Raw genomic sequence first — 27,588 nt, forward strand, 5'->3', positions numbered from 1 at the left:
AGGGCCAGCTTTAAACCCGCGGCGTACCACCTCTCTGTGTTGCCAGAGAGCCCGCCTCCAGCCACCTAGGACCTTCACCTGCAGGACAGACTGGCCACGACCTTCCTGCATCCAACACCAAGCTCGTGCCACATGCTGGGAGAATAAACAGATTTTTTTTTTTTTACGTTTATTTAATAACACTTTTCTGATTTGCAAACAGACTTTTTCTGAACTGGAGTGTTCCTTCATTAAAAGAAAATAAAATCGTTCTGTGTCAAAAGCATGTTCACGTTGTCCACACCACCAGACGGCAGCCTCCGTGAACGAACACTCAGCACACCCTCACTCTTCATCCCAGATCAACCGAGTCAGAGGAGTCGCAATCGTGAGGAGGAAGAGCCCTCTGGAGGGGGGTACGTTTTGAATCTATAAATGGGGAGGTTTGGCGTCCTGCGAGTGTGACCGCGGGGACTCCCTCCTGTCCTGAGGGCGTGGAGCCCCCTCAGCTCCTCTCGGGGTGCAGCGCCACCTTGACGTAGTGGACCTGGGGCGGGGCGTTGAACGTGGGGTCCCAGCCGTATTCGGGGGACAGCAGCTTGGTGGGCTTGTGGAGGAAGAAGAACTTGTTGAGGTGCCTTTCGAAGGTGCTGTTGAGCCCGATTTTCAGGTCGTGGATGACGCCCTCCATGTAGTCACTGATGAAGTCCAGGACTCTCTGGGGTGTGCCCCCAATGATGGAGCCGCTGTAGAAGAAGTCTCCCTGTCCGAAAGGGATGCAGGCCGAGGACTGAGGCCGCCTCTCGTAAGGGTAATTCCGGGTGTTCCTGAAGTACCACCAGGCATGGAGCTGCGCCACGGAGGTGCCCAGCGTCTCCACCCCAAAGTTGTCCTGGAAGATCAGGTCGGCCGTCATGCTGAAGAGGAAGTCGGCCTCCTCCAGGAAGAGGAAGTCGGCCTCCTCCAGGAAGAGGAAGTCGGCCTCCTCCAGGATGTGTGCCACGATGTGCACCCCCAGGACCTTCATGCGAATGAGGTCGATGTCCGACCACCACTGCTCCTCCTCCATCAGAAGCAACTGGAAGGTGCAGAGTGGACGGAGCTCCATGCTGGGCCGCTTGACGTAGTTGTTGGTCATGATGTAGAAGACCACCCTGTGGCCGGGCATGAAGTACTTGTTGGCCGACTGCAAGAACAGCTCCAGGTACTCATCAGCAAACCTGGGACACACGGAGCAAGAAGCCTGTGTCCCTTCCCTACGTGTTCTCTGGGGAACAGAGGCCACCAAAGGCCACCTGATGCCAAAGAGCCCAACATCCCCTGGGAGAGAAGGTGGGGCTGCAGCTCCACTGGGTCAGTCAGAGGGCCAGGAAGTAGTGAGCCCCGGGGCCTGACGTGCCTTGGAATTTTGGAACCACTGAGCCAGAGCTAAGTGGATGCTGGCCTCCCAAGTGGACCCTCGGACCCAGCCAAGGTGGAAAAGTGACCACAGCAAAGTTCTTGTACAGGTCAGCTGGAAGCAGCAGCATGGCAAGGACAAGCTGCCCTCTGGGGCAGAACGTCCATGATGCGTGTCCTCAGTTTTTCCCAAGAAGGGCACATGTTGGTGGCACCTACCTGCCTCTAGCAAAGACAGCCAGGCCCACGGTGAGGTTCTGCTTCCTGTAGAACTTCTCCAGGGCCTGTGTGCTGAACGTGCCTTCCCACAAGATGGGGGCCAGCCAGTCAGTGGTGGTGGTGACGTCCAAGCGTTTCCTGGGCAATACACAGAACAATTAGGCAGGGCCAGCACAATCAGAAGCCACTTGTCAAAAGAAACTAACTTTATTTTCAGAACCAAACACGCCAAACAAAACAGCCTCTCAGGAAAAATCCTCAGAGCCTCAACTGCCACCACCGGCTTTCCACAAGCCTGTCTCTCCCCCCACAAGCTTCTTTCCACCTCCCACAATCCTCCTGCTCTTGAGGCCGATTGGCTGGGTCACGTGGGCAGAGCCAAAAAGTCCCCCAATGAGCAGCTCCGTGGTCTGAAAGGGCAGGGAAACAGTCCAATGAGCATCACCGCAGAGGAGCCAATCAGCTAGATGTTGCTGGGGCCGAGGAGCCAATCAGCTAGATGTTGCTGGGGCCGCTGTGAGCCAATCATCAGCCGGCAGCTGGATTGCTGGCAGCTGGAAGTTTGCTGGGGCCCCTTCGGCTGTGGCTCTCAACATCTCCCCCTCTCTGTTTAAACAACAAGCATGTGGCTTAGGGACCGTGTCTGTTAGGCAGTCCAATTCAACATATGGTCCTTACCCGTCATCGGATGAACTGACCTCTAGGCGTCAGCCTCCTGTCTTAGGTTGGTACCACTGCAATTGGATCATACCCGTCACTGACTACCGGTCCAGCATACAGCTATACTTGTGGATAGGCCTTTGCACCAGTGAGGGGGTGAGGTTCTTTGCCTCACCTCTGTTGGCCCCCAAATTTTAGACCATCACTAGTAGAGGAGGATGCAAAATGCCATGACATTAAGCCAATTGAGGGCTCCTTTGAAAAATTGTACCACCGGTGACATCATCAGCAAAAATACCCCAACACTACCACAAGTCGCTGCACCAACAGATAGTTCACAATGCATACAGGTGAGCTCACAATGTGTCCAGGCAAGTTCTGCAAGCAGTTCAGTGATGGCTATTGTAGAAGCTGTAGATTGGTTTTATCTTTGACTTCACCAGCACTGGGATGAAGATAGGAATTCTGGCAATAATGGCTAAAGAAAAAATTATGTAACATTACAGAAGGCACTAAAAGAAAACAATTTTCTTAACAATTTACATTGTCTTCACCGGCACTGGGATGAAGATAGGAATTCTGGCAATAATGGCTAAAGAAAAAATTATGTAACATTACAGAAGGCACTAAAAGAAAACAATTTTCTTAACAATTTACATTATCTTTAAGAGAATTATTAAATATAATGAAAAGGAAAGGTGAAAGTAAACAAACAGATCTGTTAACCTTCTTTTTTGTTTACATATTAAAACAATCCTCAACAGTTGTTTACCCAATTTAAATTAAACCATATAAATCACGTGAAAAAAAAAATATTTGGATCCATTTTATCATGAGCGCTCATCATATATGATATATGGACATACGTACATTCAAACATATAACACAAAACACAAGTGTGCACACATAATATAATACATACAACACATAACATTATAGTAAAGGCCTTATAACTTTTTACAGGTGAAATCTCCATTGCAATGTTTAAAAACTCTATAGTCAAAAAATAGAACTGATCAGCAAAACATTAACCTAGGTCTGTATGAGCTCAAAAAACAAAATAGAACTTCATGATATGGCAAAGGGCAATAATAAAATAGATATTGAAAAAAGCATCCTGGTTCTGTTGCAGATGTAAGAATAACCAAACTGGAGTTTTGGATATCAGTTGTTATGGATTTGAGCCAAATCATCTTCTTTTTGGTCTGTAGAAATCGCTTTAGTTAATCTTTCTGGAATCCAAATCAGCTGCTGTTCTCCCTGTGGAAACACATAAACAGACCCCCGACTCCAGACAATCACTGGGTCAGGACCTTGGTTAATCTCTCTGGAATCCAAATCGGCTGCTGTTCTCCCTGTGGAAACACACAAACAGACCCCCGACTCCAGACAATTACTGGGTCAGGACCTTTCCATTGTCCTGTTAGAATATCCTTCCAAAGTACCTTGGGCTTATGCACATTTTTTGGACACATATGCCTTTCCGCAGCACTAAGTCCTGATGAATCCAAATTTAAAAAGTTTAGAGTAAAAAGGGTTATTTTAAGTTTATCTTTGGGGAATATATACCCCTTCCCAATTCCTTCTTTTTGCTTTAATAAGTACATTTTAATAGTTTGATGAGCTCTTTCAACTATGCCTTGTCCCTGTGGATTGTATGGGATTCCTGTTATATGAGTAATGCCAAATGTTGAGCAAAATTGTTTAAAAGAGGTAGAAGTATAACCAGGGGCATTATCTGTTTTTAACTGTTTTGGAACACCCACAGTGGCAAAATTTTGTAAGCAGTGAGCTACAACATCTTTAGTTTTTTCTCCGGCATGAAGGGAGCCCATCAAAAATCTAGAAGAAGTATCAACTGTAACATGCAAATATTTTAATTTTCCAAATTCTGGCAAGTGTGTGACGTCCATCTGCCAAATGCTTGTTGTTTAAACAGAGAGGAGGAGATGTTGAGAGCCACAGCCGAAGGGGCCCCAGCAAACTTCCAGCTGCCAGCAATCCAGCTGCCGGCTGATGATTGGCTCACAGCGGCCCCAGCAACATCTAGCTGATTGGCTCCTCGGCCCCAGCAACATCTAGCTGATTGGCTCCTCTGCGGTGATGCTCATTGGACTGTTTCCCTGCCCTTTCAGACCACGGAGCTGCTCATTGGGGGACTTTTTGGCTCTGCCCACGTGACCCAGCCAATCGGCCTCAAGAGCAGGAGGATTGTGGGAGGTACAGAAGGTTGTATATGTCCTTCCGCTAATTGTTGTTTGACCAGGTCATGGGCTGCTTGTATCTTTTCTTTAGTCAGGGGCCACTGAGGAACCCATACTGGTCTTTCTGATTTCCAAGTAATTTTTATTGTCTCAGTGGCCCTTTCTGAAAATCCAACCCATGTCTTTCTGTTCCTTGATCTATTTGTATTGGTGCTGCTATACCTTGTTCTTGTTTTTCTAATCTTTTTCCTTTCCTAAAACCTTGTCTAGTCATAATAGTGGGTGCATTTTGGTTGATGTTATTTGTTAATGTCAAACCTAATTGATCTAGGACATCTCGTCCCCATAAATTTACGGGAAGATGATCCAATACATATGGCTGTATAGTTCCTTCACATCCTTCAGGATCCTTCCAATCTAATACCATTGCACTTCTATGGGGATTAGTCGCCACTCCTAGGCCTCGAAGCGTTTGAGTGGCTTGTTGTAATGGCCAATGTTTTGGCCATTGTTGACGAGAGATGATGCTAAGGTCTGCACCTGTATCCAGTAGCCCATTAAATTCATGTCCTTGAATATTTAGTTTTAGCATGGGGCGAGAATCTAAATTTAAAGAAAGCATAGCCCAATCTACACCTGTGGAGCCTAATCCCTTGGAACCTCTTTCTACAGTACGACTGGAAAATTTATCATGTAGGCTGGGTATTATTAGTAACTGTGCTATTCTATCTCCTGGTGAAATTACTGATATACCCTTTGGAGAACTGGCTATAATTTTTATTTCACCTTCATAATCGGGATCAATTACCCCAGGACTTATCATAAGTCCTTTTAGAGTAGAAGAGCTGCGTCCCAATAATAAACCTACTGTTCCTTTGGGAAGAGGTCCTTTCACCCCTGTGGGAATGATTTGAACTCCCATCTCTGGAGTTAGTACTGCTCTGGCGGAGGCGCAGATGTCCAACCCTGCGCTCCCTCTGGTTTGTCTGATGAGGGATCTGATGGACAATGTGTCCTGGGCACTACCCTGATGGGGTTGCTGGGTTCCTCCAGTGCTCCGTATATTTGTGGTTTTGGGCCCCGGAGCATTGGGCCCCCCTGTCCATTTTTTGGCAATGGAGCCCGATGCCTTTCTCCACGATATCGTGGATAAACACCTGGTCCTTGTTCATTTTTTGATAATGGAGTACCCTCTATGGTGGTTTGAGAACGGCATTCATTAGCCCAATGTCTCCCTCTACGGCATCGTGGGCAAATACCTGGTATTCTACTCCTTGGATACCTAGTTTTGTTAAACCCTCCTCCAATGGGGCAATTCCTTTTAAAATGTCCTGTTTGTTCACAATTGTAGCATGTTCTTGGCCTGGCATCTAAAGCCTGTTTTACTGCAGCTGCCACAATTTGCCCTTGTTCATTAATGTCTCTGGCATCTAAAGCCTGTTTTACTGCAGCTGCCACGACTTGCTCTTGTTCATTAATGTCTCTACATAATTTAATATATGTGTTTAAATCTTCATGATGCAGCCCCTCCTAGGCACTAGACAGGGCCTGGCCCTGGCAGGACCCTCCGAGGCATGCACGGGTGTCCTGCCTGCCAGCATGTGCAGAGCCCACAGAGGTCAAGTGCGTCACCCCAGGGTGACGGTCAACATGAGGCTCACACTGCTGGGCCAGTGTCTGCCTCGAGCTCTCCTCAGCCCCCACCTGCCTCCCAGGTCCAGAGGCCACTTCCTCCAGCTCTGGTGGCAGAAGGGCAGTTGGAGGGGAAAAGCAGCCCAACCAAGAACCCTCCATTACAGACCGAAGCCAGCTCACAGTGGGCCCACGGCCTCCTGCACCGTGCCTCTGCCCCCGCCCCGCCCCCATGCCCAGTGGACATCCTCATGCCTGCTCCAAGCCAGCCGAGGGGCCAGCGAGGTCGGAAGACAAGTCAGAAACAGGGGAGACGGTTAGATTTCCATAATGAAGAAATGACAACAGGATTTCAGATGTGCCAGGCTGGCTCAAAATTTGAAAATCAACATAAACCCCACATCAAAAGCCCAAGACCGACCCTGTGCCCGTAGCAATCGGCGCGGACAAAGCAAAGAGTTTAAGAGGAAAAGCTGTGGGAAGAGTTCTCAGAGGGGTTTTGAAAAGTTCTGGGTTGGGCATGCTCAGGGGGGGCCCTCACCAGAACCTGACCGTGCTACTCCCCAGGACTCAGCCTGCAGAACTGTGACAACTTGCTATTGTTAAAGCCACCCTGTCAATGGTACTCTGTTAAAGCAGCCAGAGTACAACAAGTACCACGCCCTGCGCCCTAGGTGGGACCTTCACATCTGTTACCACAGTGTTGCAACGCACCAGGCTCTCGACCAGGAGGCACTGCATGCCAACGCTCACGGCAGCTCAGATCCCAAGAGCAAAGCAATTCGAGCCCCCAGGAGCAGGACAGAGGGTGGATCTGCTGGGGCATTTCCACGCCAGAGTACTACACAGATGTCAAAAAGAACTGCAACAATGTGCAAAATTTGGGTGAATCCTGGCCCCATGGCACCAAGGAAGGGGTAGACCCAGAAGACCACCAACACGCACGGTCCCCTTTGAAAAGCTATGACCAAGATTCAAATGTGGATGCTTCAGAACACATACAGGTGAGATAAAATGATAGGGAAAGGAGAGTGGAGGTCAACCCACCAGGACCACACGGTCAGCGACGGGAGTTGGGCCAGTGAGTGTTGCAGAGGTGGACACGGACAGACAGGCAGGGTAGGGAAGGACAGATGCCCAGCCAGGGGCGTGAAAGGCTGCAGCCCTGTCTCAAAGAGCCAGCAGACTGACAGGCAGCCTGAGTGGGCTCTGTGCAAGACACCTGCGCAGGCTGTCCTGAACCCACTCTGCCCACCCGGGGTCCCCTAAAAGACCCAGGTGAGAGAGGGACGCACAAGAGACCAGCCAAACACAAAGAGGCCCTCAAACCCCGCAACAGTCCTGGGAGTGCAGACTGAGTTGAGGGGCTCAATAAGCAGTTCTGCCACTTGTAAGAGTGGATGAGACGTGAGTTTATCCACTGTAAATAAGAAGATGAAAGGGGACGATTATTAAAGGGACATCTAGCAACTTTACCTTTACATCGAATGTTCTGATGTCTATGACCTTTGATCTAAGAACCCCATTTCAGAAATTTATCCCACAAATAATACACATCATCGTGAACAAAAAGGAAGAACCGGTCAGCCACTGACCCACTATGAGGACCTCCCCCACCTGTGAGCTACCCGGAGCCCCAGGGTCCGGCTCAATCATTCGGCCAGCCCCAGAGGAGGCACAGCAGCCACCAGGACGAGGCCCCAGGGGGTCCCCCGGGGCAGCACCACCATTGGCATCGTGCCTCCAGGTGTGAGCAGGGAAACCTGAACAGACCCTCGAGACTCAGCCTGTCCCCCACCCCCTCAGTCGCTCTTCTGACCTAAAAGTCACTGATATTAAAGGACCAGACACACCTCTGTCACGGGGACATGATGGGGACTGTTGAAGCCAACTACTTCCTGATCTCCAGGAGCAAATCCTGAGCTGGGACAGCGGGCTGGGCCCTGCCGTCCGTCTGAACTGTGCACCCGTGGGCACACATGGCCGCCTGGGAGTCCCCTCTTCTCTTCTGAGTGCTAGTGTCCGTGAGTGAAGGGGCCTGGGTTGGCTGCACATAGCTTGGCCACCCCTGGATAAGCCAGGACCTCGGAGCCCAGTGGACAGAGTGCGTCCACTCTCTCCTCACCTTGATGCTGGGGCTTGGTGAGCAGAACCTGAGCACCCACCAGAGCCTCAAAGACCAGCGCACCACTCTGGACCCAGGGCGCTACGACATGGGGATTGGAGGAAGGAACCCGTCCCTTCAAGGGAGACAGGCTGTTTTCATAAAGGGACATGTTTGTTCTTACTTGGGTTTAAACCAGGTTGACAGCTGAGGTTCTTCTACGCCGTAGTTCCTGGGGACAAAGGGGAAAGCAGGTCATCACAGAAGCAGTTTGCTCAGGGAACACCTATGTGCTGAGCCCCCGGGGGAGGCGCTATTTGGAGCTAGCTCTACCCACATCTGCAGCCCCTGGCTCCTGTCCTTGGGAACACCCTCAGCACTGATTGGCCCCCGGGACCCCCCTCCCCAGCACACCAACCCACACCTAGGTCCAGAGGCAGTGGGAGAGAGGTCTCCACAGGGTCTGGAGGAACAAGTTGGCCCAGGGAAGTGGTGTCCGGAGAAGAGGCTGTGACCCGAGGCAGAGTGGCCAGGAGGCCCTGTGTCTGGAGGACTCTGGAATCACATTCCAGGTAAGAGCGTGGGCATCCAGACCGGCATGGAGTTGGCTGATTTCCTCCTGAGAACCAATGGCTGCGCCCTGTGTTGGTGAGGAGTGTCGGGGAGGTGCAGACCTGATCTCGGACTCTCTTAGACACAGATGCTCTGGACTCACGGCAGCCCCGTCCCCTGGTGCATGCTGCTAGCTGAAGCACCGTAAGCTGGAAGCATGTTTCACGCCCCTGGCCCAGCGAGTCCGCTCAGCCCAGCCAGGCCTGGCCGCACTCAGACCCTCACAGCCTATGGGGACAGTCGTTCCTGCAGAGCCTGTTTGAGACAGCACTGGCCACCTCATTGAACTGCTGAAGGCCGTGCTGAGTGGCAGACACGAGGGGTGCAGTTTTGCAGAAAGCTGGTGCAGAACAGGGCAGGTCAGGGGCAGCGGCACCAACCGTCCAGAGTGCTCTGGACCTCGGAGTGCATTCCCTCAGACATTATCTGAGTGTCCTCAGCGCTGGACCTCCCAGCACACACTCTCAGAATCCAGTTGTCCAGGCCGGATGTCATCAGGAGGGAACTTGATGAAGGCCACGTCTTTCACAGTGCTGGTCCTGCTGACTTCCAGTCCCAGGTAGGAGACATGCTGGTGGAGGAGCGCTCCCCACCCTGAAGAAAGTCACCATCCCACAGGGACCCTGTGGGAGCAGCGAGCGCCACCCTGGTGCTGGGACACCTGGAGGTGCTGAGCCACCATGGTGTGGCTGTCACCCTGGTGGTGGAGGTGGCCCTGCAGCCCAGGCTCACAGCAGGGTGGCAGCAAGCTAGTTGCACATCCAGTCACACCTGCTCATGCTGCTGCGCTGTCCCAACGGCCCTGACCCGAAAGACCCCAAGCCACTGCGGCCCTTCAGAGCTCTCTAGCCCCGGGCTCCCAATGCCACAAGGCCACTCCCTGGGCAGGCAAGCTCCCTCCCCTTGCCTGTCCCCTCAGGGAGGCTGCCCGGGGCTGCAGAAGGCTGCCCTCGGCCGTCCTGTGCCAGCCTACCCTACGCTGCCCTCTCACGCCCTGTCCTCTCCGGGACCAGCCCCAGGTCCTCAGACCTAACAGACGTCAGCCGAACCAGCAGCTTTTCCCTCCAGCTGAACAAACACGGCAGGTCATGGCTGCTGTCCTGAGTCACCTTGCTGTGTGGAGGGGCTTGTGGGGGGAGGGTGCCCTGCTAACGGGGTCCGGCCCCTCGGCCCCACTGGACACCCTCGTCTTCTACTTCCCAAATCCACCAACCCAGCACAGGGTCTCCTTCTTCAGGGGCAGGAGACAGTCAAGCTTTGAATTTGGACAAAGACCTTTTGCAATTTGAAGTTTTAAATTTCTAGAATGAAGTTCCATGTATTTATTCATTTCTTAACCAGATTAATGCCTGAGCGTCTCACGTATGCGGGCGTGATGCCCAGTTCCCAGGTGGATGGCCGAGTCCCTGGCCCCCGCTTCCACTGTGAGCCCCTGTACAGCTGCTGTGCAGACCTCAGGGTTTTAGAAATGAGCCTGGCGGGCAGTGGCAGCTCATGCCTTCAATGACAAACAACGCTGGGCGTCTTTGTACTCTCGTGTTCTGTCTGCATGTCCTGTCGGGTGAGCTCTGGATGGCTCTCATGCCCGTTCTTAGATGTCTGGCTCCCTCCTTTACAAGCTCAGATGCAGGCCCTCCACGGGGTTGGCAAAGGCTTTCTCCCCCCGCCCCAGCCCGTCTCTCTCCCTCTCCATCTCTCCATCTCTGTTTCTCCCTGTCTCTCTCTCCCCCTCCCTCTCTCTCTCTCTCCCTCTCTCTCTCTCTCCCTCTCTCTTCTCTCTCCCTCCCTATGTCTGTCCCTATCTCTCTCTGTGTCCCCCCCACTCCCCTCTCCACAGGTGCTCAGAAACACCGTGTTGCTCCTAAGGAGGACGTGGGGAGTGGCACAGGGTGACTGGGGTTCAGATTTCCAAGAGGGAGCGAGGGCAGCTGGCAGAGGTGCCCCTGGGACACATAGGTCCTGTTTACATCAGACACGTGGTCGGAACTTGGAGATGGTTTGTGACCCACCTAGAAGAGCCCTCCTGGCCTCTCAGCTGGCTGCACTGGTGTCCTGCCATATAAACGCACTGCCCCACCACGTGTCTGTTTTTCTCTGTCTGGCAAACCCCTGCGGGCACACACTGTGGTTTCCCGCTTCCCGGGCTGGAGCCCAGCATGTAAACTGGCGCCCAATCAACAGCCGCCAGCGTCCACAGGGAGCGAACGCTGGCTCCTCCTCGCTGTGGCCGAGGAGCCAGCAGGGCACAGGGCAGTGGGAACCTGCTCTTTACTGGGGGCTTCTGCCAGGACCACAGGGGAGATGGCTCTGGGTGAGTGTCAGCCCAGCTGGGCACAGTGGTCACACCTCCAATCCCAGCAACTCAGAAGGAGGATGGTGAGTTCAAGGTCAGCCTCAGCAACTTAGGGAGACCCTGTCTCAAAACCTAGAAAGGCTGCGGCGTGGCTCAGTGGTGCAGCACCCCTGGGTTCAACCCCAGCACCCAAAAGAAGAAGTCGGGAGGAGGAAGAAGAATCCAAACCCAGGCCAGGCCTTGTCGGGGCTTCTGCGTCCCCAGGAGAGAGTCAGCACTGACCCAGGTGTCCACGCCTCACAGGGAACAGGGTTGTGCCTCTGTCCTGGCACCTCCGGGGCTGGCAGGCCGGGTCCTGAGGTCCTCGCATGCAGAGGGGGCTCTGGTGGCACCTGCCTCCTCTCACGTGCCACAGGCCTCGTCACCACTCAGGTCTGTGCCTCAAGTCTGTGTCTGTGGTTTGCTATGCCATAAGGTGACGGTCACGGGGGCACTTCAGTGACTCCCACACACGTTTGCCCCTTGCCCGGGAGCTGGTCCTCGTCACCTGGGAAAGCCCTGGCATCCTCCCAGAACAGGGCAGACCAGGGTCCTGTCTCGGTGCGTCTGACTTTGGGGCTTCGTCTCGGGCCGTGTGGCTCCGTGGTCTTCTGCTGCCCACGTGGTCTCAGCCGAGCTGACTCCCAGCCTCCGCCTCCAGGTGCGTCAGAGGAGCCCACGGCCTCGAGGACTCTGGGCCTTCTGCTGTCCGCCAACCCCACAAGGCTTTGATCCCTGACCCTAAGGGACCCTGCCCTCCATGGGACCCTGATGTTCCTGGGCCTGCAGCAGTGCTGCCCACCTCCTCTGACAGGGCAGGGCAGTCCCCCCCATCACTGGGCTCTTGGAGACTTGGCGTCAGGTTTTACCTGAAGTAGTGCTTGGCCGTCATCAGGGATAAAAGAACCAAAATCAGAAACAGCATTCTCCGCTTAGAATTCATTGCCTCCTAAGGAAAGGGAGGGAGGGAGGGTTTAACCCACAAGGAAGCACACCCTGTCACCTCCAGCCACAGGTCAACGGGCAGACATCTGGACACCACCTAGGGCCTCGCTTTCAGAGGGTGCGGCCTCGGGGAGGGAGCCCGGAGCTGGGACACCCCAGTTCTACGGACAGCGCCTGCCCATCTCCAGGAGCGGGTGCTCCTGATGTCCCCCTGGCTGCCGTGAGGAATGCAGACCCCGGGGATGGAGCCGGGGACCTCCTCAGCTGCAGGTGCCTTCCCCAGTGGCCTGTACTCCTTTGTCCTCCTAGGGACAGTAAGCTGGTGCTTCCGAGGCCATGGTGGTCCGAGACAGGCACCAGCCCCCAAAATGGAGCCCGTGCTCTGGCTGGGGCCCAGCTTGTGTTGCAGAAAAGCCCCCTGGGGGTCGTGCAGGGAGGGGGTCTCCAGGCCAAGGGGAGCCTCTCTGTTTCATCACTGAACACTCATTTGATAACCTCCTGAAACGCGACTGCTCTGAGCTGATGGGGGCCTCTAGGCGGGAGCACACTGGCCTTTGAAGACACCCAGCCTGAGAGCAAAGATCTGAAATAGCTCTTCGCAGGTTTTGATATTGGTGACACTCTATGTTGGTGACACACTGCCGTGGGGACAGCATGCATGGCACCTGCACTTGCCAAGGTGGGCAAGACGAGCACTTTGTCACAGGGAAACTGGACAAGACGTAGCTCCCACCCTGTTTCCCCTGGCCACTCTGCACAACCCCTGGGCACGTTCTCAGGCCTTTGTAGTTTGAAGCTGTCCACCTTTTCAATTCAAGGCCATTGGAACCAGCATGCGGAGGGGCCAGTGTGGTCCCCCTAGCCATTGCCCTGCTCCCGTTCCCAGCAGCAACCCGCCCCTGCTGGTGCAGCCAACAGTCCTCTGAGGTCAGGTCAGGAGTGGTCACAGCCACCACTGACACCATCACCCCCACCTCCAAACACCCCTGGGCTGCCTTTACCTCGGGTCAGGGTGGGTAAGGAGGCAGTCGAAGTCGTCCCCCAGGGACAGGTACTGTCCTGCGACCTCTGTCCAGTCAAGAGTCACACCCTGCTGTGGCTCTCCTGCCTTCTGAAGGTGGTGATGTCGCTGTTCTCCTTTGTGATGCGGGCATCCCTGGGCTGTCACTGCAGCAGGCCTGGCCACTGGAGGAGTCCCAGGGTACCTTGAAATGCTCTTCTTGCCTTGCCGTGCCCCTGTGCAGGTGCGTGGCCCACCCCCTCCTAGAGGGCACCTCGAGCAGTGGGCGTGGGCACTTCCGGGTGGGGCAGAGGAAGCCAAGTCCTGGTCTCCCTGCGTCCGCCCGGGGTGCCCGTCTCTTCCTGGGAGCCTGCTGGTGCTCATTTCCCCGACAGGACACACACCTACACGCTACAGCACGAAGACAGGGTGTGTGTGAGCCTGCCTTCTCCAGAGGACGTCCTGACTTGTGACCACAACACAGACCCATCAGAAAATGAAAGATTTTCTTACTGAAAAAATCTGGACACTAGTTTCTCGTGGCTGGCGGAGCAGCTGCCTCAAACGCGGGCCTCAAGCCAACTCGCCGATTCCCTTGTGGCTCGGCACCCGGAGATCTAAGAGGAAGGTCCCTGGGGGACGGGCTCCTGAGAATCCTGCGTGGGGGTGAGCCAGTCCTTCCAGCTGAGCACCAGGCTGGAGTGCTGCTGTGAGCAGCTCTGCTCTCCAGTGCTGCCGAGCTCGCGTCCGCTGGTGCAGGAGCCACCTACGTGCCTCCGTCTCTGATGCACCTGCTGCCGGATGCCTGGCTCCCACTTGGGCCACGCACCCCCTCGCTGCCTCTGCCCCTCGCTGTGCCCAGCCTGGGCCTCTTCCTGAGGGTCTGGGAGCCGCTCCTTCCTATGGAGGCCAGGCACAAGGGGCGCCCCCAGGCCCCACTGCATGGCTCTGGGCACCTAAGCCCCTCCAGCCCCAGCCTGGCTCCACAGAGGGGGCAGGGGCAGCACCTTCTGGCCAGCGGAGCTCTTGCCTCTGTTTTCCGCTCTGGTTTGGAAGGTGCTCCCCACTCAGACAGGAACTTACCCCAGAGTCCTCCGTTAATGGTATCACCAGGGTGGGCACGTAATCCTGCTGTGGTATTGAGAAGTGGGGATTAGATTTGGGGTCATTAGGGTGGAGCCCCAACACTGAATCCTGGTGGCTTTTTTTTTTAAATTGGGTCTCACTATACTGCCCAGGCTGGCTTGAACTTGAATTCCTTGGCTCAAGCAATTCTCCTGCTTCAGTTTCCTGAATGGCTTAGGACATGTCACCATGCCTGGTTCCTGGCGCCTTTATAAGAAAGGAAGAGACCACAAGACACACACACACACACACACACACACACATGTGCTCCCTGTCTCATGTCTGTGCTGCTTTGGGACTGACAGCAAGAAGACCATCACCAGCTGCAGCCCCTAGATTTTGCACCTCCAGAACAATGTGCCAGAATAAACCTCATTTCCTTATAAAGTTAGCTACCTTGGACATTTTGTTATAGTAACAACAACTGACTAATACATTATCTGCCCTGTTTCTCAGTGAATACCCCTGAAACCAGGCGTGGTGGTGTATCCACGCCATTCAGGAAACTGAGGCAGGAGAATTGCTTGAGCCCAGGAGTTCAAGTTCAAGTTCAAGGCTGCCATGGCCTCACTGCCCTATTAGCATGTGTTTGTGCTTATGTCAAGTGTCAGGAGCAGCAATTGAATTATGGGTCTCAAATTATTCTGTGACATAGGCCATGCCCCTCTGGAGAATTCTCCAAGCAAGGCTTTGATGGAGATAGCCCAGTTGCTATGGTGATGCCCCGTTCAAAGGGAGATTCTGTGCCAGTCTCAGAGTTTTATCAGTTCTTTACCTCGAGTTCAAATGCCACCGACCCGGGGGGTAGGGAGTTATGGGCTCAAACTGCTAATTGGGCTGCAGAGACTTTTATCCTTCACTCTGAGTGCTTTGAAGAAACTTTCTCACAATGAATCCTTTTGATGTTTGAACCCCCAGAATAAACGTGCAGAGCTGCCAGTCCCCCTCATCAGAGGCTGCTGAACCCCCGAGTCTGGCTCTTCCTCTGTTTGTCTTTCCGTGCTCCCCCTCACAGCCCCGTCCAGTAGCCCTGAATAACCTGTGGTGCAGGTTGCGGCAGGAGAGAACACAGACGTGCTTAGGGAACGTTAATAATTCCATTGTACGGAGCCCTCCATCCAAGAATGTGGGTGTTTCTCCTTTTATTTAATTTTTTCTTTACAAATTTTCTTTTGGGGTCTTTAGAAAGATCATTGTTTACTTTGTACAGACCTGTCTCATTTTAGCGTGATCACTACCACTATATCGCATCACACGACTAAACCAGTCAGGGTCACTCCACGTGAATTTGGGGACTCAATAAAGACACAGACACAGAAAGTACCTTTTCTTTGGGTTCAGTGACGGCTCCTCAGCCACAGCTGCCACGAGGCGGGCAAGAAAGACAGCGAGGAGCCATGCTGAACCCTTTTATTGGGGAGAGGCCACTCAAATGAGAGAAGGGGTCAGGGGTCAGGGAGTTGAGTCCAGCTTCCTGATGTCTGCTGTCAGCGGTTGACTGACACCTGGGGAGGCCACGCCCATCTCATGAGCTGTGTGGGGATCAAGGCAGGGCGCACGAAAAGACCAGAGCGAGGCTCTAACAGAGGGCCCACGTCGGGGACACGTCCCTGTGCCCTCAGTGCCCACAGTTCACACACAGCCCAGGGCGGCTGGCCACACCTCCACTCTCGCATCGCTCAGGGCTAAGGGCGCTCGGGTCCTGTGTGGCAGCTCCCCACTTATTCCCCCTTTCCTAATAAGTGAAGGCAATTGGGGAATTCTATCTTCCAGTCACTGGATTCTTGGTCCAAGGTTGTCTTGACCTCCTATTGAAACCAAAGGACATATCATTTCAATACCATACCCATCGAATGTTTCCGCAGATTTAGGGTCAGGGTCATTCAAATAACTTTGGAAGATCCAGGTTATTAGTATTCCTCTGCCAAACACTCATTAGAAGATTCTTGATCTTTTCCCAATTTTCATTGGCAAGCGTTGTGCTTGGCCATCGAAACACAGGCATTTTTATTTGGCATTTAACCCTTTCCACAAACCACAGAGCAGAGACTCATTCGCAGTATTCATCCCAGTGGTTTCTAAGATTTTAGCGTAGTTCCAATCTTTCCCTCAGCACTTATCTGATGATGAAGGGGCTTAGAAGTAATTTAAGTCAAATTATTGAAAAACCCATATGTTGTAAGTTTAAAAAAATAGCCACAAAGGCTGTATTGTAGGAACCATGAATAATATTTTAAGTAGTCACTTCAAGGATCCCAAGACCAAGAGCTGGCCCAGGTCTGGTTAATGGCACGCGCCTGTTTCAAGGCCTGAATGTCAGCCTCAGCAGGCCGGCTGGCCATAGGACACAGGGTCAGTGTCCTTTTTCTCTACCATAACTAGTGATAAGATTAGGCAAGTCGTACCTTTTATAGGTTACAGGATATGTATCCATCCTTCCTCTCAATTCTCACATTTAAGGAGTCTTTTAGGTCTGTCAGGAAGGTAAAAAGGCAAAAGTCAAACATCAGAACATCCTTTGGGGTGCCATCTCGCTGAGGATCAAGGTTTCTAGGAGTGATGGCATCCTCGTGATTCTAGGAGACCAGCCTAAGATCTATCCACTAGACCCCTTATGGCAGGGCATACGCACGACCCACCACCCAGAAAAGGTGTCGCCTTCTATTGTAGAAGGATCAGGGCTGTAATACACTGGTGGATAGTTCAGGTAAATACCTGGCCTGCGGGAAATTCTATTTCAGCAATCTCTCTGTTTTGACGATTGTCCAGATACATAGTCTTAATCTCTAAGGACCAGCATGACCGGCTGGTTGAGGTTTCTCAGAAGATACTCCCCGACAGCCTGTTCACCACAGGATCCACATCGAGGTGCAGCTGACCACTACAACCAGTACAATTAGTCCAGTTTCATGGGTAGACTTAGTCCTCACTGCAAGGCACTTTAAAGGTGGACCTGAGAAATGTTTGTGATTTTTAGTGACCTGTCAAGCCCATGAAGCTGCATGGCTGTGAACTCTGCAGCTGGAGATCCACCGTGCTGTGTCCACCTCCCCACGATGACCAGCTGAAACTCTACCTTCTGAAATTTGACTTAACTTACTAAATCATGTTCAGCAGCAGTAAGACTCTCGGTATCACGATTAAGAAAAAATGTTAAAATATTTTGTAAGACCTACTATGTGCCTGTGGGGTCCTGTTTTTCCCCCTTTTTATTTAATAAAATTGAGTAAAGGCCTGGCGTAAGCCATAGCATCATAAGCTTAAGTTATAGATAATAGTACACGTATTTGAATAATAAGAAAAGATTTACTGTCTTTAGTTGGTCCTGAATTTTGACAGAAGTTATTTAAAAGGACCATGGTAAACAGAAACTTAGCCTTTACTGAATGCATGACTTGATTTTTACTTTAACAGAATTACCAAAAATGAAGAATACAATAAGTTGTATATAAAAATTTATATTTTGAAATTAGCTCTAGATTAACTTAAATAATTATCTTAATTTGGAATGAAGTGAGAGAAAGAGTTTATAACTTGGGAGTGGTGGTCTTTAGTAGGGGCATGAGAAACATATAGACATCTGTCCAAAATAGGAAGTACATATGTTAAATAAGCCTAGAGAAGATGTTTTGGTTTTTTACCATTAATAAAGAATGAACTAGAGAAGTGAATATTCTTTTATCTACAAATTCATGAAAAACTGTCATTATTGTTATCAAACTTAGTGTTGACCTAAGTAGGGGGAGTTAGTATCTCAAATATTAATGGGCAAAGACAAGTCAACAGTGTGGTTTAAGACAGTGATCTAATTTAAAATTTTATGACATCGAGCTACAATGACATTTTGAGGGGTTTATGTCAAAATAATCTTTGTGTATAAAGAAACAGCTGCACAAACATCCTTAACAACTCCACTCAATGTAGCAAAATTAGCTCCAGCACCATGCATAATCCATGACTTTACTAATTTTAAAAATATCAACGTATGTAGGGCATCACCTTATATTATTAAAGTTGAGAAAAGGTCTATCATGCTAAATTTTTTATTGAAATAAGCTATCAGCTGTTGAGCTGATTTATTTATGGCTGTCTGTCTAATATTTTAGGGGTAACTATTTTTAGAGTCATTTTTCTCAGTGATAAACTGTTGACAAGGGTTCAAAGTAAGACCCTGTTTTAATGTTTAGAGGCTTTCAAAACCTGATTATAATTTAGAAAAGGAGTAAACTTGTTAACAAGGAAGTTTATTTTTCTTGGGGTGAGATTAGCATTTCAATCTCTTTCTGTCTGTATGTCTGTCTTCCTTCCTTTGGTCTCCAATCACCTATGGTGTAACATTTAAACTTGTCTAGGACTGTGTTGACCTTTGCCAATCCCAGGGAAGGTCTAGGGCTAACTGGATGATAAACCCAACTTTGAAAATGGGTGGCCCCCTAGAAGTTTAAGGTGCTGCACTGTCTTTTTGAGTCTCTCTATGAAAATAGGATTTTTTAAAGGCTTACTAAAATTCCTTTTTAGGCATTTTGTTTATGTGTTGGATCTGTTTGGGGAAGTTGTCTGTGCTCCAGACAGATAATCAGGACATGGTTAAGATAAATCTCCTTTAAAACTGTTTTTAAGATGGCCCTCTATTTTAAGGTTTAGCTAAGTAACAGCACATCTCTCTAGATAAGGTTAGACATCTGGCATAAATTTTGAAATATTACAATATATGAATTTGGATCTCTCAAAAACCTCCCTGAGTTTGTTCTGATCTGTATTAAGTTTGAGAGGTCCCCTTTGATCTTTGTTTCCAGTAGGTAATTTTTAAGGCCTTCTCTGTTAATAGTAAATGAGGCTAGATATAAAATTGAGACATTTTTTATTAATCATTGTGATTTTCTAGTACATAGACTAGCTGATCCATTTTGATGTTACCTGCAAATGGACAATTTAAGAAGAACCCTCAATCCCTTCCTGAGAGAAGGTCTCAAAATATCTCTATACCTCAGAATATTATCTTTTAAATAGTTATCTCTTGTCTTTTTAAAAAATATGATTAAGGCCGCTTCCCAGTGTAGGGAGTAGTATATAAACCTTATCATATTTTTTTATGGATAATATGTCCAGTCAGAGAACTTAGATAATACAAAAAATTTCCAACAAAGTTTGTAGATTTTATTGTTCAAAACTAATGTATGATTTTAATTTGGAGAGCTCAAGTTCTAATAAAATGCTCTCCCAAATCCTACAAGTATCCAACAACAGAAGTAATATGTAAGAATCAACAGGAATCACTACTGGCATCTTTGAATCAATCAAATTTAGTCTCCAAGAAGAAGTGTCAAATTGAAATTTAAGTCAGCATTTCAAAATATTTATTATTTAATCAAAGAAGTAAATTAATTAACTAAAATTAATCCTTATCTTAAACATTAAGAATCACTAGGTAAATAAAGACCTTACTTGATGGAAACAAACTTAACATTTTAATAGGTCTTTATCATGTTGAAATATGGACCCAATCTTGGTTTATATTAGTATAATAAAATCAGGGAAGGGAGTCTGAAATATCCTAGAATTAATCAGTTCAGATTGTTATAGTCAGTCCAGTTATACATACATTTGTTTTCCAATTATTTTAACTTTCTATATCATCAGTCTAGATAATGATATAAGGATTTCCTTATTTAGGAAATTTTTTTTATCATTAAAATCTAGACAATAAAGACCTTGTTTTACCCAAAGATAATTTCTTTGTTCTTCTCAGATCTCCAATGTGTGCTTGCTCTCTGTGGAAGTATTTTCCTCTCCTTTTGGAATTTCTTTTGGTTATACTTTGGAACAATTTCTGTAAATCTTAGAATCTAAACAAATTATTGTACCTTAATAAGAAGAAATATCTCAATGAAAAATATAATTAAAGCCCTTAGACATTTCTGTAGACAGAATCATATCTGTTTATCATCTAATAAAGTTTATACAATAATTTGAGAATTAGAGATTACTTGATGGTTGTATTTTCTTGAAAGCAAAATTCTTATAGTAAAATACATTTATCTTAATTTTTTAATATTTGTATTTTAGTTGTAGATGGACACAATACCTTTATTTTATTTATTTATTTTTATGTGGTGCTAGGCAAGTGCTCTACTGCTGAGCCCCAGCCCCAGCGCTATCTTAAATGTTTTAAACTATAAAAGGCAGAGCATTAGATAAATGCATGTATAAGAAATATAAATTCTGTGTTTTCTGTTGAAGGAAAACAATTAGAAGCAAATAGACACATATTAATTAAATAAATAGACATATGTGTTAATTATTTTATGAATTACTGATCATAGATTAAATAACTGGAAAAATATGTATTAAGAATAAAGGTATAGCTATAATTATGTCAACCTTATGAAACTACATGGTTCTTAAACTATTTGGATCCATTTCAACTTATTTTAACTATGGGTGTACCCTTAATTTAGTTAAAATAAGAACCCAGCGAATACATTTATTATTTTTTGTATTTGTATAGTTACAAATGAAAACAAGGATTTTTTCGGTCATCACGGGAACATTGTGACAAATTGTCTCCGGCTTTTGTTCCTGTGATGAGCAAAATGCATCCTCATAAGCTCCAAAAGGAAGACAGGAGGAGCCCGCGTCTCTCTGGCGGTCGCGACACGGCCTCTGCAGCTGTGGAGAAGAGATGAGGCTGCCCAGCTCGAGAACAGTCGGGCTCAGGCTGCCCGCAGGCGCCCGCGGAAGGGATCTTTGGCTGGTACCGGCAGTGGACATCTCCTGCAAGACGAGGGCCGCAGCCCCGGGGCCAGCCACGCGGGGGCGGGGCCAAAAGCCCCGTTTGAGTGACAGGGAAAGGGAAAACGCGGGAGGCGGGACTTTTCTGCCATTTCGTCCCCGCCGTGTGCCGGGAGAACTCCTAGGTGTAGAGCCTCGGGGAGAACCCCGATGTTGGCCGTCCCTTTGCATGTCCACTCCACATCTCCGTGCGACCACGTGGCCGGGCACCTCGCCGGTGCCCCGCGTCGCCGAGGTCGGGTGGAGGTTCACAGTGGGAACCTGAAGCCAGGCGCCAGGCGGTTACGACGGAGAGGAAGCAAGAGTGGCGCTGGTGGCCCCGCAGCCCGGCTCGCCCCGGGGCATAGGACACCGAGCAGCTGCACTGTGTGGGTGTCCCGCCAGTTTTTCGGGGTGGGCGTTGCCCGCTGGGCTGTCCAGCTGGGGTCGCAAACCAGCAATTTGTCCTTTCCCTGTCAGCATCTCCATGGGAGCCGCGCGGTGGGCCTGCACCGATGGCCAGGCCAGGGTCCGCAGTCCTCCGCGCTAGCGTGGGCACTCCGCCAGTGGTCCCGGGGTGACAGCAGCGCCCCTGCCTCTGTAAATGGCCGTTCTCGCAGGTGCCCGTATTGCTTGGGATTGCAGGGGATGTGATGGCCAGGTTCGTGACCCTGTGAGTCCCCGTCAGCAGCTGGCACCCCTGAACGGTGGCGTCTTGGAAGTTTCTGGGGCAGATGCTCGCAGCTCCCAGCTGTTATTCGCTCCCAGAACGTCCCCAGGTGTGGGATTCTGCTCCATCTGGTTATTGTTCTTGCTTGGAAACCCTCGGGGGCAGCGCCGCGCGGGTGCTCCCGGGGTGCCCTGCTGGAGCCCCGCGTCCAGGGCGGTGGCCCTGCCTGTGCTCCTGCAAGCCACTGCTACCCGTGTTTCCACCTCCTGCTCCGTGAGCTCCAGAGCCAGGTCAGTGGGCAGCACTCTGTCAGGGAAAGGACCCACTCCCTGCACCCTCCTCCCGCAGTGCACGCCCTCCTGCAGCATCTTGAATTTGAAAAATGGGCCCCTCAGCAGACGCTGGCTCAAGGGTTTGGTTACCAAGGTTTCTGAGGGGCAGAATTAGCTGGCGGTTCCACAAGGGACAGCAGCCAAACCCTGCATCTGCCCCCAAACAGCAGAAAAACGAAATTTGCTTCTCTAGAAGTAGAAAAAATCCCCCATATCAATCTTACCATAAGAAATCTTTGCCTTTGCTCTCTCGCTCTCCAAGCGCAGATCCCTGACATATAACTCAAAAAAAAAAAACTTTACCTAATATTTCAAAATATAAGAATTCACAAAAACAATCAGAAAAAATCCACAAAGCGCTTTTCCCATGGGAGAGGACTGAACTTAGCAACATACCCTTTATCAATCATCTTAATTTCTGTGGTACTTGCAATTTTCTAATTCCTCATTTTTATGTCTATTTATTGTCCCCAGAATTGCAAAAAATAAAATTCTTGCTGTCTCTAAAAACAAAAATTTCCAGATATTATAAGTTTAAGGTCACTGACTTTCTTTTGTCTAATTATCACCCTTTTACAAATGAATCCACAATAATTTTTAAATCTATGCACACTATCACTACTGGAGAGAAAAAAACAAACCACCAATTCTCAAAATTCACATTGGAGTCCCTGTTCAGGCGCCAATTGTTGTGTCACACGTCTAAACCAGTCAGAGTCACTCCAAGTGAATTTTGGGACTAAATAAAAACACAGAAAGTACCTTTTCTTTGGGTTCAGTGACCTCTCCTCAGCCACAGCTCCCACAAGGGGGGCAAGGCAGGCAAGACAGCGAGGAGCACATGCTGAACCCTTTTATTGGGGAAAAGCCATTCAAATGAGGCAAGGGGTCAGGTTTCAGGGGGTTGAGTCTAACTTCAGGATGTCTTGCTGTCGGCAGGTTGACTGACACCTATGAAGGCCACGCCCATCTCGTGTGCTATGTGGGATCATAGGCAGAGTGAGCAAAGGGACGCATTCATAGCCCGCCCAAACAGAGGGACAACACGGGGTCTGTCCACCCTGTGCGCTCCGTGCTCACAGTTCACACCCACACAGCCCAGGGCGGCTGGCCACATCTCCACACTCTCATCACTCAGGCTAAGGGCGCTCGGTTCCTGTGGGCAGCTCCCGACCCACTACAGGTCAGATCTTGTTCTTGCCTTTCCAGCAGCTCGGGCTGGCCCATCCAAAGGATTCTGATTCCACGTGTTCTCTTTGCAGCCAGCGGCCCCCACAGCCACCTTAGTGGACCGATCCCTCGCAGGCAGCACTTTGCAGTCAGTGTGGCCCCTCTTTTCATCCGCGTCTCTCACATCTCTGTATCTCAGCAGCTCCCTAGAACATGCCAGAGAAGGCAGCAGCTTGCACCCTCCTGCCTGTCCCTGACTCAGGGCACGGCCAGTGTCTCCAGCGGGGACTGGCCTCACCAAGTGAAGACCAGCATGACACTGGGCAGCCCCAAGACGTGGTGTCTTGGAGAGAAGTGCAGGCCCCCTTCTTCAACTGCTAGCCAGGAATTACACGGGGGTGCCTTCCAGGGTCGGGTGTCCTCACGCCAGGTGGGATCCCACTTGGCACTGGGTGTTGCCACTCCCTGGCCAGGACAGGCCACCCAGACCTCCCGGTCCCAGAGACTCCTCAGATTTCCTAAGGATAGGAATCAGAACTGTGCCAGCCTGGAGAAGGACACCAGAGACTTCCCAGAAGGAGGGGAATGTTCCAAGTCTTGCAGGGGCCTGGAGTGCCACATTGACCCCAATCCTGAGCTGCCTCCACCTCTGCTTCTGGACTGAGGCAGACTCAGGGATGCCCATGCGAGGGGTCAGAGCAGCTGGGCATGACAGGTGGGCCTGGCAGAAGGCCTCAAAGGAGCCAGCACAACCCTACAAGGGGAAGGGCTCCTGGACGCCATGTTCCTGGCCCAGCCCCCATCACAGAGACCCCAGGTGCCAACCCACAGCCACCTCGACCCTCTGCAGCGGCCTCTCCAGTCTGTCTGGAGCTGACTTCCCCCAAGACCCAGAAGCCACGGGGAGGAGGAGCTGCCCGCCACCTGGCCCGGGTGGGGAGAGACACTTCTGCCACTCGTTGTCAGCAGAGATTCTCTGCCCGTCTGAACACCATTTCTTAAATCTCTTCTTTTAAAAAGTGGTAGGAAGTTGTGGAGAAGAGCGTGGCCTCTTGGAAGGGACGGCCGACCTCCTGGAAGCTCTTTCCTAGGTAGGAAGCCCAGGGCCCGCCTGTCTGGGAAAAGTGATTCCCCTCCAGCCCCTGGCCGGCCGACCCCCGTTGCCCACCTGGGAGGGAAGGGGTCTGCAGTCCCCAGAGCTGCCACAACCTTGCAAAGCAGGGCCGGGCCAGCAGCTCATACAGGCCCCAGGACCCACATGGGCCCATGCCCAGGTGGCAGACCTAGCTTTATGTGAGTGGCAGCCTGTGGGCAGCTCCTCTGTGTCTCTGGAGGGTCGGCTCTTCCCGGTCCTTCGCTGCCTGGCCCAGCTTTGATCTCATGTGGGAGCCGGGACCTCCCCCACTACCTGCCACCAGCACACCTTGTGCCCGGATGCTCCAGACACCCGCAGGCTGAGCAGATGCTGCAGACATGCCAGGAGATGCTTATCTTCACCTCTTGCCATCCCCTGCCAGGAAGGGCACAGGCTGGAGGCCAAGCCCCATCTGGGCCCTTGACCCTCGCACCCAGTCTCCACAGCCTGGCCTGCTCCTGACTCCCTCTGTCACTTCCTTTCTGACCCAGCTGGACACCAGTTCAAGCAGATGCCAACGTCAGCTCAGGTCAGGTCATGAGCAGTCAAGGGCAGCAGCCACAGGGGACTTTAAACTGCATTCCCACGGGCACAGGATGTTGTGGACAGGCAGAGACCAGGTCATCCCACAGGGTCTGGAAACCACAGGGCAGAAGCAGGCATAAAGGGCAGGCACAGCCGAGGCACCCACCAGGAAGGATGACCCTGCTCTTGCTGGTCCTGGGGCTGAGCTTGGCTGGGGCGCAGAAGTTCAACCCCCTGGCTGTCGTGGATAAGAACTACAACATGGCCAGGGTGGGGACAGGCCAGGCTTCTGGGGCATTTGCTCCCCTCAACTTGGGGTCTTTGACCTATGCCAGCGTGGTTCTGCCATGGGGGGCCCTCTCCTCCCCAGCTGTGACTGAAGCCAAAGGGCCAGGGGGGACCTGGGAGGGCAGAGAGGACCTGGGAGGTTAAAGGGGACCCTGGGGGGCAGAGGAGACTTGGGAGGTCAGAGGGAACCCTGGAAGGACAGAGGGGGCCTGGGAGGTCAGAGGGGACCTTGGGAGGGAGAGGACCCCTAGTTGCAGCTGACACCTATAACTGGCACCGAGGAGCCCCATGGCATCCAGGGCTCCCCATTGTCACACCTTTCCCTCCAGATTTCAGGGGTCTGGTACTCTATTTCCATGGCCTCAAACAACCTGTCGCGGATTAAAGAAGACGGAGACCTGAGGCTCTTCATTCGGAATATTGAACACTTAAAAAACGGCAGCCTCAAGTTCAATTTCCGCTTCATGTGAGTGTTGCTGGACATGGGGGACTGCACTCCTCCCACCAGCACCCGGACTCACACTCACACTCTGGGCCCACCCTCGGGGAGGGATCCTGAGACACGAGAGAGGAGCGTGCCTGGTGATGGCCCTCTCTGTGGACCCAGCTGAGACCCCCGGCGGGACTGGGGCGTGAAGCCTGTGCCTCAGGACAGATACTTCCTGCCACAGACCCTGGGGCTGGGGCCCCACTCCAAGCGTCACCCCGCTCCTTTCCAGGGTGCAGGGTGAGTGTGTGGGCGTGAGCATGGTCTGCCAGAAGACGAACAAGAACGGAGAGTACTCCATCTCCTGTGAGTGCGGGCAGGGTTCTTCCTGGTCTGACAGCCAGGGGTCCTTCTGCCCGGCCTTGCCCTGTTTCTGGTGACCACCGACTTAAGGCACTTTATGAGATCCCTGATACCCTGACCCCAAAGCAAGAGGACCTAGCCTGGCTCCAACTCAGGGGCTCCCAGACCAGCTCCTCTTGGGAAGCCAGGGGCTCAGGCCCACCGGGGGGCTGGGGTGGATGGAGAGGGGGCCAAGGCGCCCTGCTGCCCACACTGCCACACGGGGGACCCATCTGAGCCGCTCCTGTGCTCCCACTCCCCCTCCCTCTTGGTGGTTGAGGGCTACCACACACAGTGACCCCGCATTGGTCCAGGACCTGGGGGGCGTGGGGCGTGGCGGTGGGCTGTGCTGAGTGGCATCTCCACACAGACGAGGGGGAGAACAAGGTGCTGGTCTCGGAGACGGACTACAAGATGTATGTCATCTTCGACATGCAGAACATCCGCAATGGGACCGAGACCCGCGTGCTGGCGCTCTACGGTACCCCAGCCCCAGCTGTCCCAGCTGTCCTGCTCTGAGACAGGCGCCACCCTGGGTGGGTGGGGGTCTTCCAAGAACCCCAAGTCTGAGAGGTGGGTGAGTGGGGGCTTCAATATCCCTCACCCACCTGCTGGCACGAGCCCCTCTTGCTGGTCAGCAATGCAGCCCTGCCCAGGCCCTCCAGGCCCTCCCCAGACATGGTCCCAAACCTGTCCTCAGGGCGGATCTCAAAGCTGAGCCACAACTTCCAACACAGATTCGAAAGAGTCTGCAGAAAGTACAGACTGACTTCCAAAAACATCATGGACCTGACCCAAGAAGGTAGGGCTCCTGCTTCAGGCCAGCGCAGGCTGCCTGGCCCAGCGGCCCAAGGGCTCGGGGTCTGGGGGGAGGCCCAGCGAGCCAACCGGGGACCTTTGTCTCCCCAGATCACTGCTACTCCAAGAGGTAGAGCACCCAGCCAGGCCCTCGGTGCGTGAGCTTCCTGGGTGCAGGACGGGCAGCTCAGGGTGGCAATGGAAGCGGATAGGGTTGCCTTGGGGCTCATGTCAGAGGGCAGGGTCCCAGCCCAGAAGGACCACCAGCACCATCCCTTGAGACCCGTCCTCAGCCACCTGCTGGGGTCTCCTGCAGAAGTAAGGGAGCGTGGAGCGCCTGGTGCAGGGGCAGATCACTGCTGGAGCCAGGCTCATGGGACGTGGGACCTGGGCAGAAAAGAACCTCATGCTGTAGGAGTGTCCTGGGCTTCTGGGCAGAAAAGTGGGGTTTACTCTCTCACAGCTCTGCAGCCAGGAACTCGGGGGTCCAGGACTCGCAGGGCCACACTCCCCCGGGGCTCCACAGGACCCTTCCACCTCCTCCAGCTGCTGATGGCTCCATGTCCCTCCACTGTGGCAGCATTGCTCCAGCCTCCTTGTCTGTGTCCCTTCTCCCCTCTCATCAGCACCTGCTAGGTTTAGGGCCCACCCAGTAATTAAGGCAGGTCTCATCTCCAGACCCAAATGGACCGCTGCATGGAGCCCCTTTCCAGATGAGTCCCAGCCGGGGTCTGGGCATCTCTCCTGGAGGCCACCATTCAGCCTCCCGAGTCCCTTCTCAGGAACGAGCCATGGTCCCACAAGATCACCCTCCAAGTCCTCCTTCCCTTCCCAGAGGCCACCCCCATTGGACCCCCACA

The 27,588-nt window shown here is 51.8% G+C and overlaps 2 protein-coding genes across 2 annotated transcripts; one reads left to right on the plus strand and one right to left on the minus strand.

Moving 5' to 3' along the window:
* Window positions 1–484: 484 nt before the first annotated feature.
* Window positions 485–12,032, minus strand: Glt6d1 (glycosyltransferase 6 domain containing 1). The gene is made up of 5 exons (XM_071600417.1): window positions 12,010–12,032; window positions 8,381–8,428; window positions 1,597–1,734; window positions 962–1,199; window positions 485–913 (listed from the first exon to the last, which is right to left on the minus strand). The coding sequence occupies exons 1-5, from the start codon at window positions 12,030–12,032 to the stop codon at window positions 485–487; spliced, it is 876 nt and encodes a 291-aa protein (XP_071456518.1).
* Window positions 12,033–24,900: 12,868 nt separating this feature from the next.
* Lcn9 (lipocalin 9) lies at window positions 24,901–26,862 on the plus strand. Its single transcript, XM_027935899.2, has 6 exons — window positions 24,901–25,083; window positions 25,431–25,567; window positions 25,821–25,894; window positions 26,301–26,411; window positions 26,631–26,732; window positions 26,840–26,862. The coding sequence occupies exons 1-6, from the start codon at window positions 24,988–24,990 to the stop codon at window positions 26,860–26,862; spliced, it is 543 nt and encodes a 180-aa protein (XP_027791700.2). The 5' UTR covers window positions 24,901–24,987.
* Window positions 26,863–27,588: the final 726 nt, after the last annotated feature.

Source organism: Marmota flaviventris, chromosome 13, assembly GCF_047511675.1.
Source record: "Marmota flaviventris isolate mMarFla1 chromosome 13, mMarFla1.hap1, whole genome shotgun sequence".
Lineage (NCBI taxonomy): Eukaryota > Metazoa > Chordata > Mammalia > Rodentia > Sciuridae > Marmota > Marmota flaviventris.

Bases quoted from the DNA above. Each gene is read 5' to 3' on its own strand.
- Glt6d1 (XM_071600417.1), bottom strand. From the start codon at position 12,032: ATGACGGCCAAGCACTACTTCAG. The intron at 8,429-12,009 runs GTAAAACCTGAC...CTTTGTCCCCAG, and splicing joins ACGGCCAAGCACTACTTCAG to GAACTACGGCGTAGAAGAAC. The intron at 914-961 runs GCCGACTTCCTC...TTCCTGGAGGAG, and splicing joins TGGCACACATCCTGGAGGAG to GCCGACTTCCTCTTCAGCAT.
- Lcn9 (XM_027935899.2), top strand. From the start codon at position 24,988: ATGACCCTGCTCTTGCTGGTCCTGGGGCTGAGCTTGGCTGGGGCGCAG. The intron at 25,895-26,300 runs GTGAGTGCGGGC...ATCTCCACACAG, and splicing joins CGGAGAGTACTCCATCTCCT to ACGAGGGGGAGAACAAGGTG. The intron at 26,412-26,630 runs GTACCCCAGCCC...ACCTGTCCTCAG, and splicing joins CCGCGTGCTGGCGCTCTACG to GGCGGATCTCAAAGCTGAGC.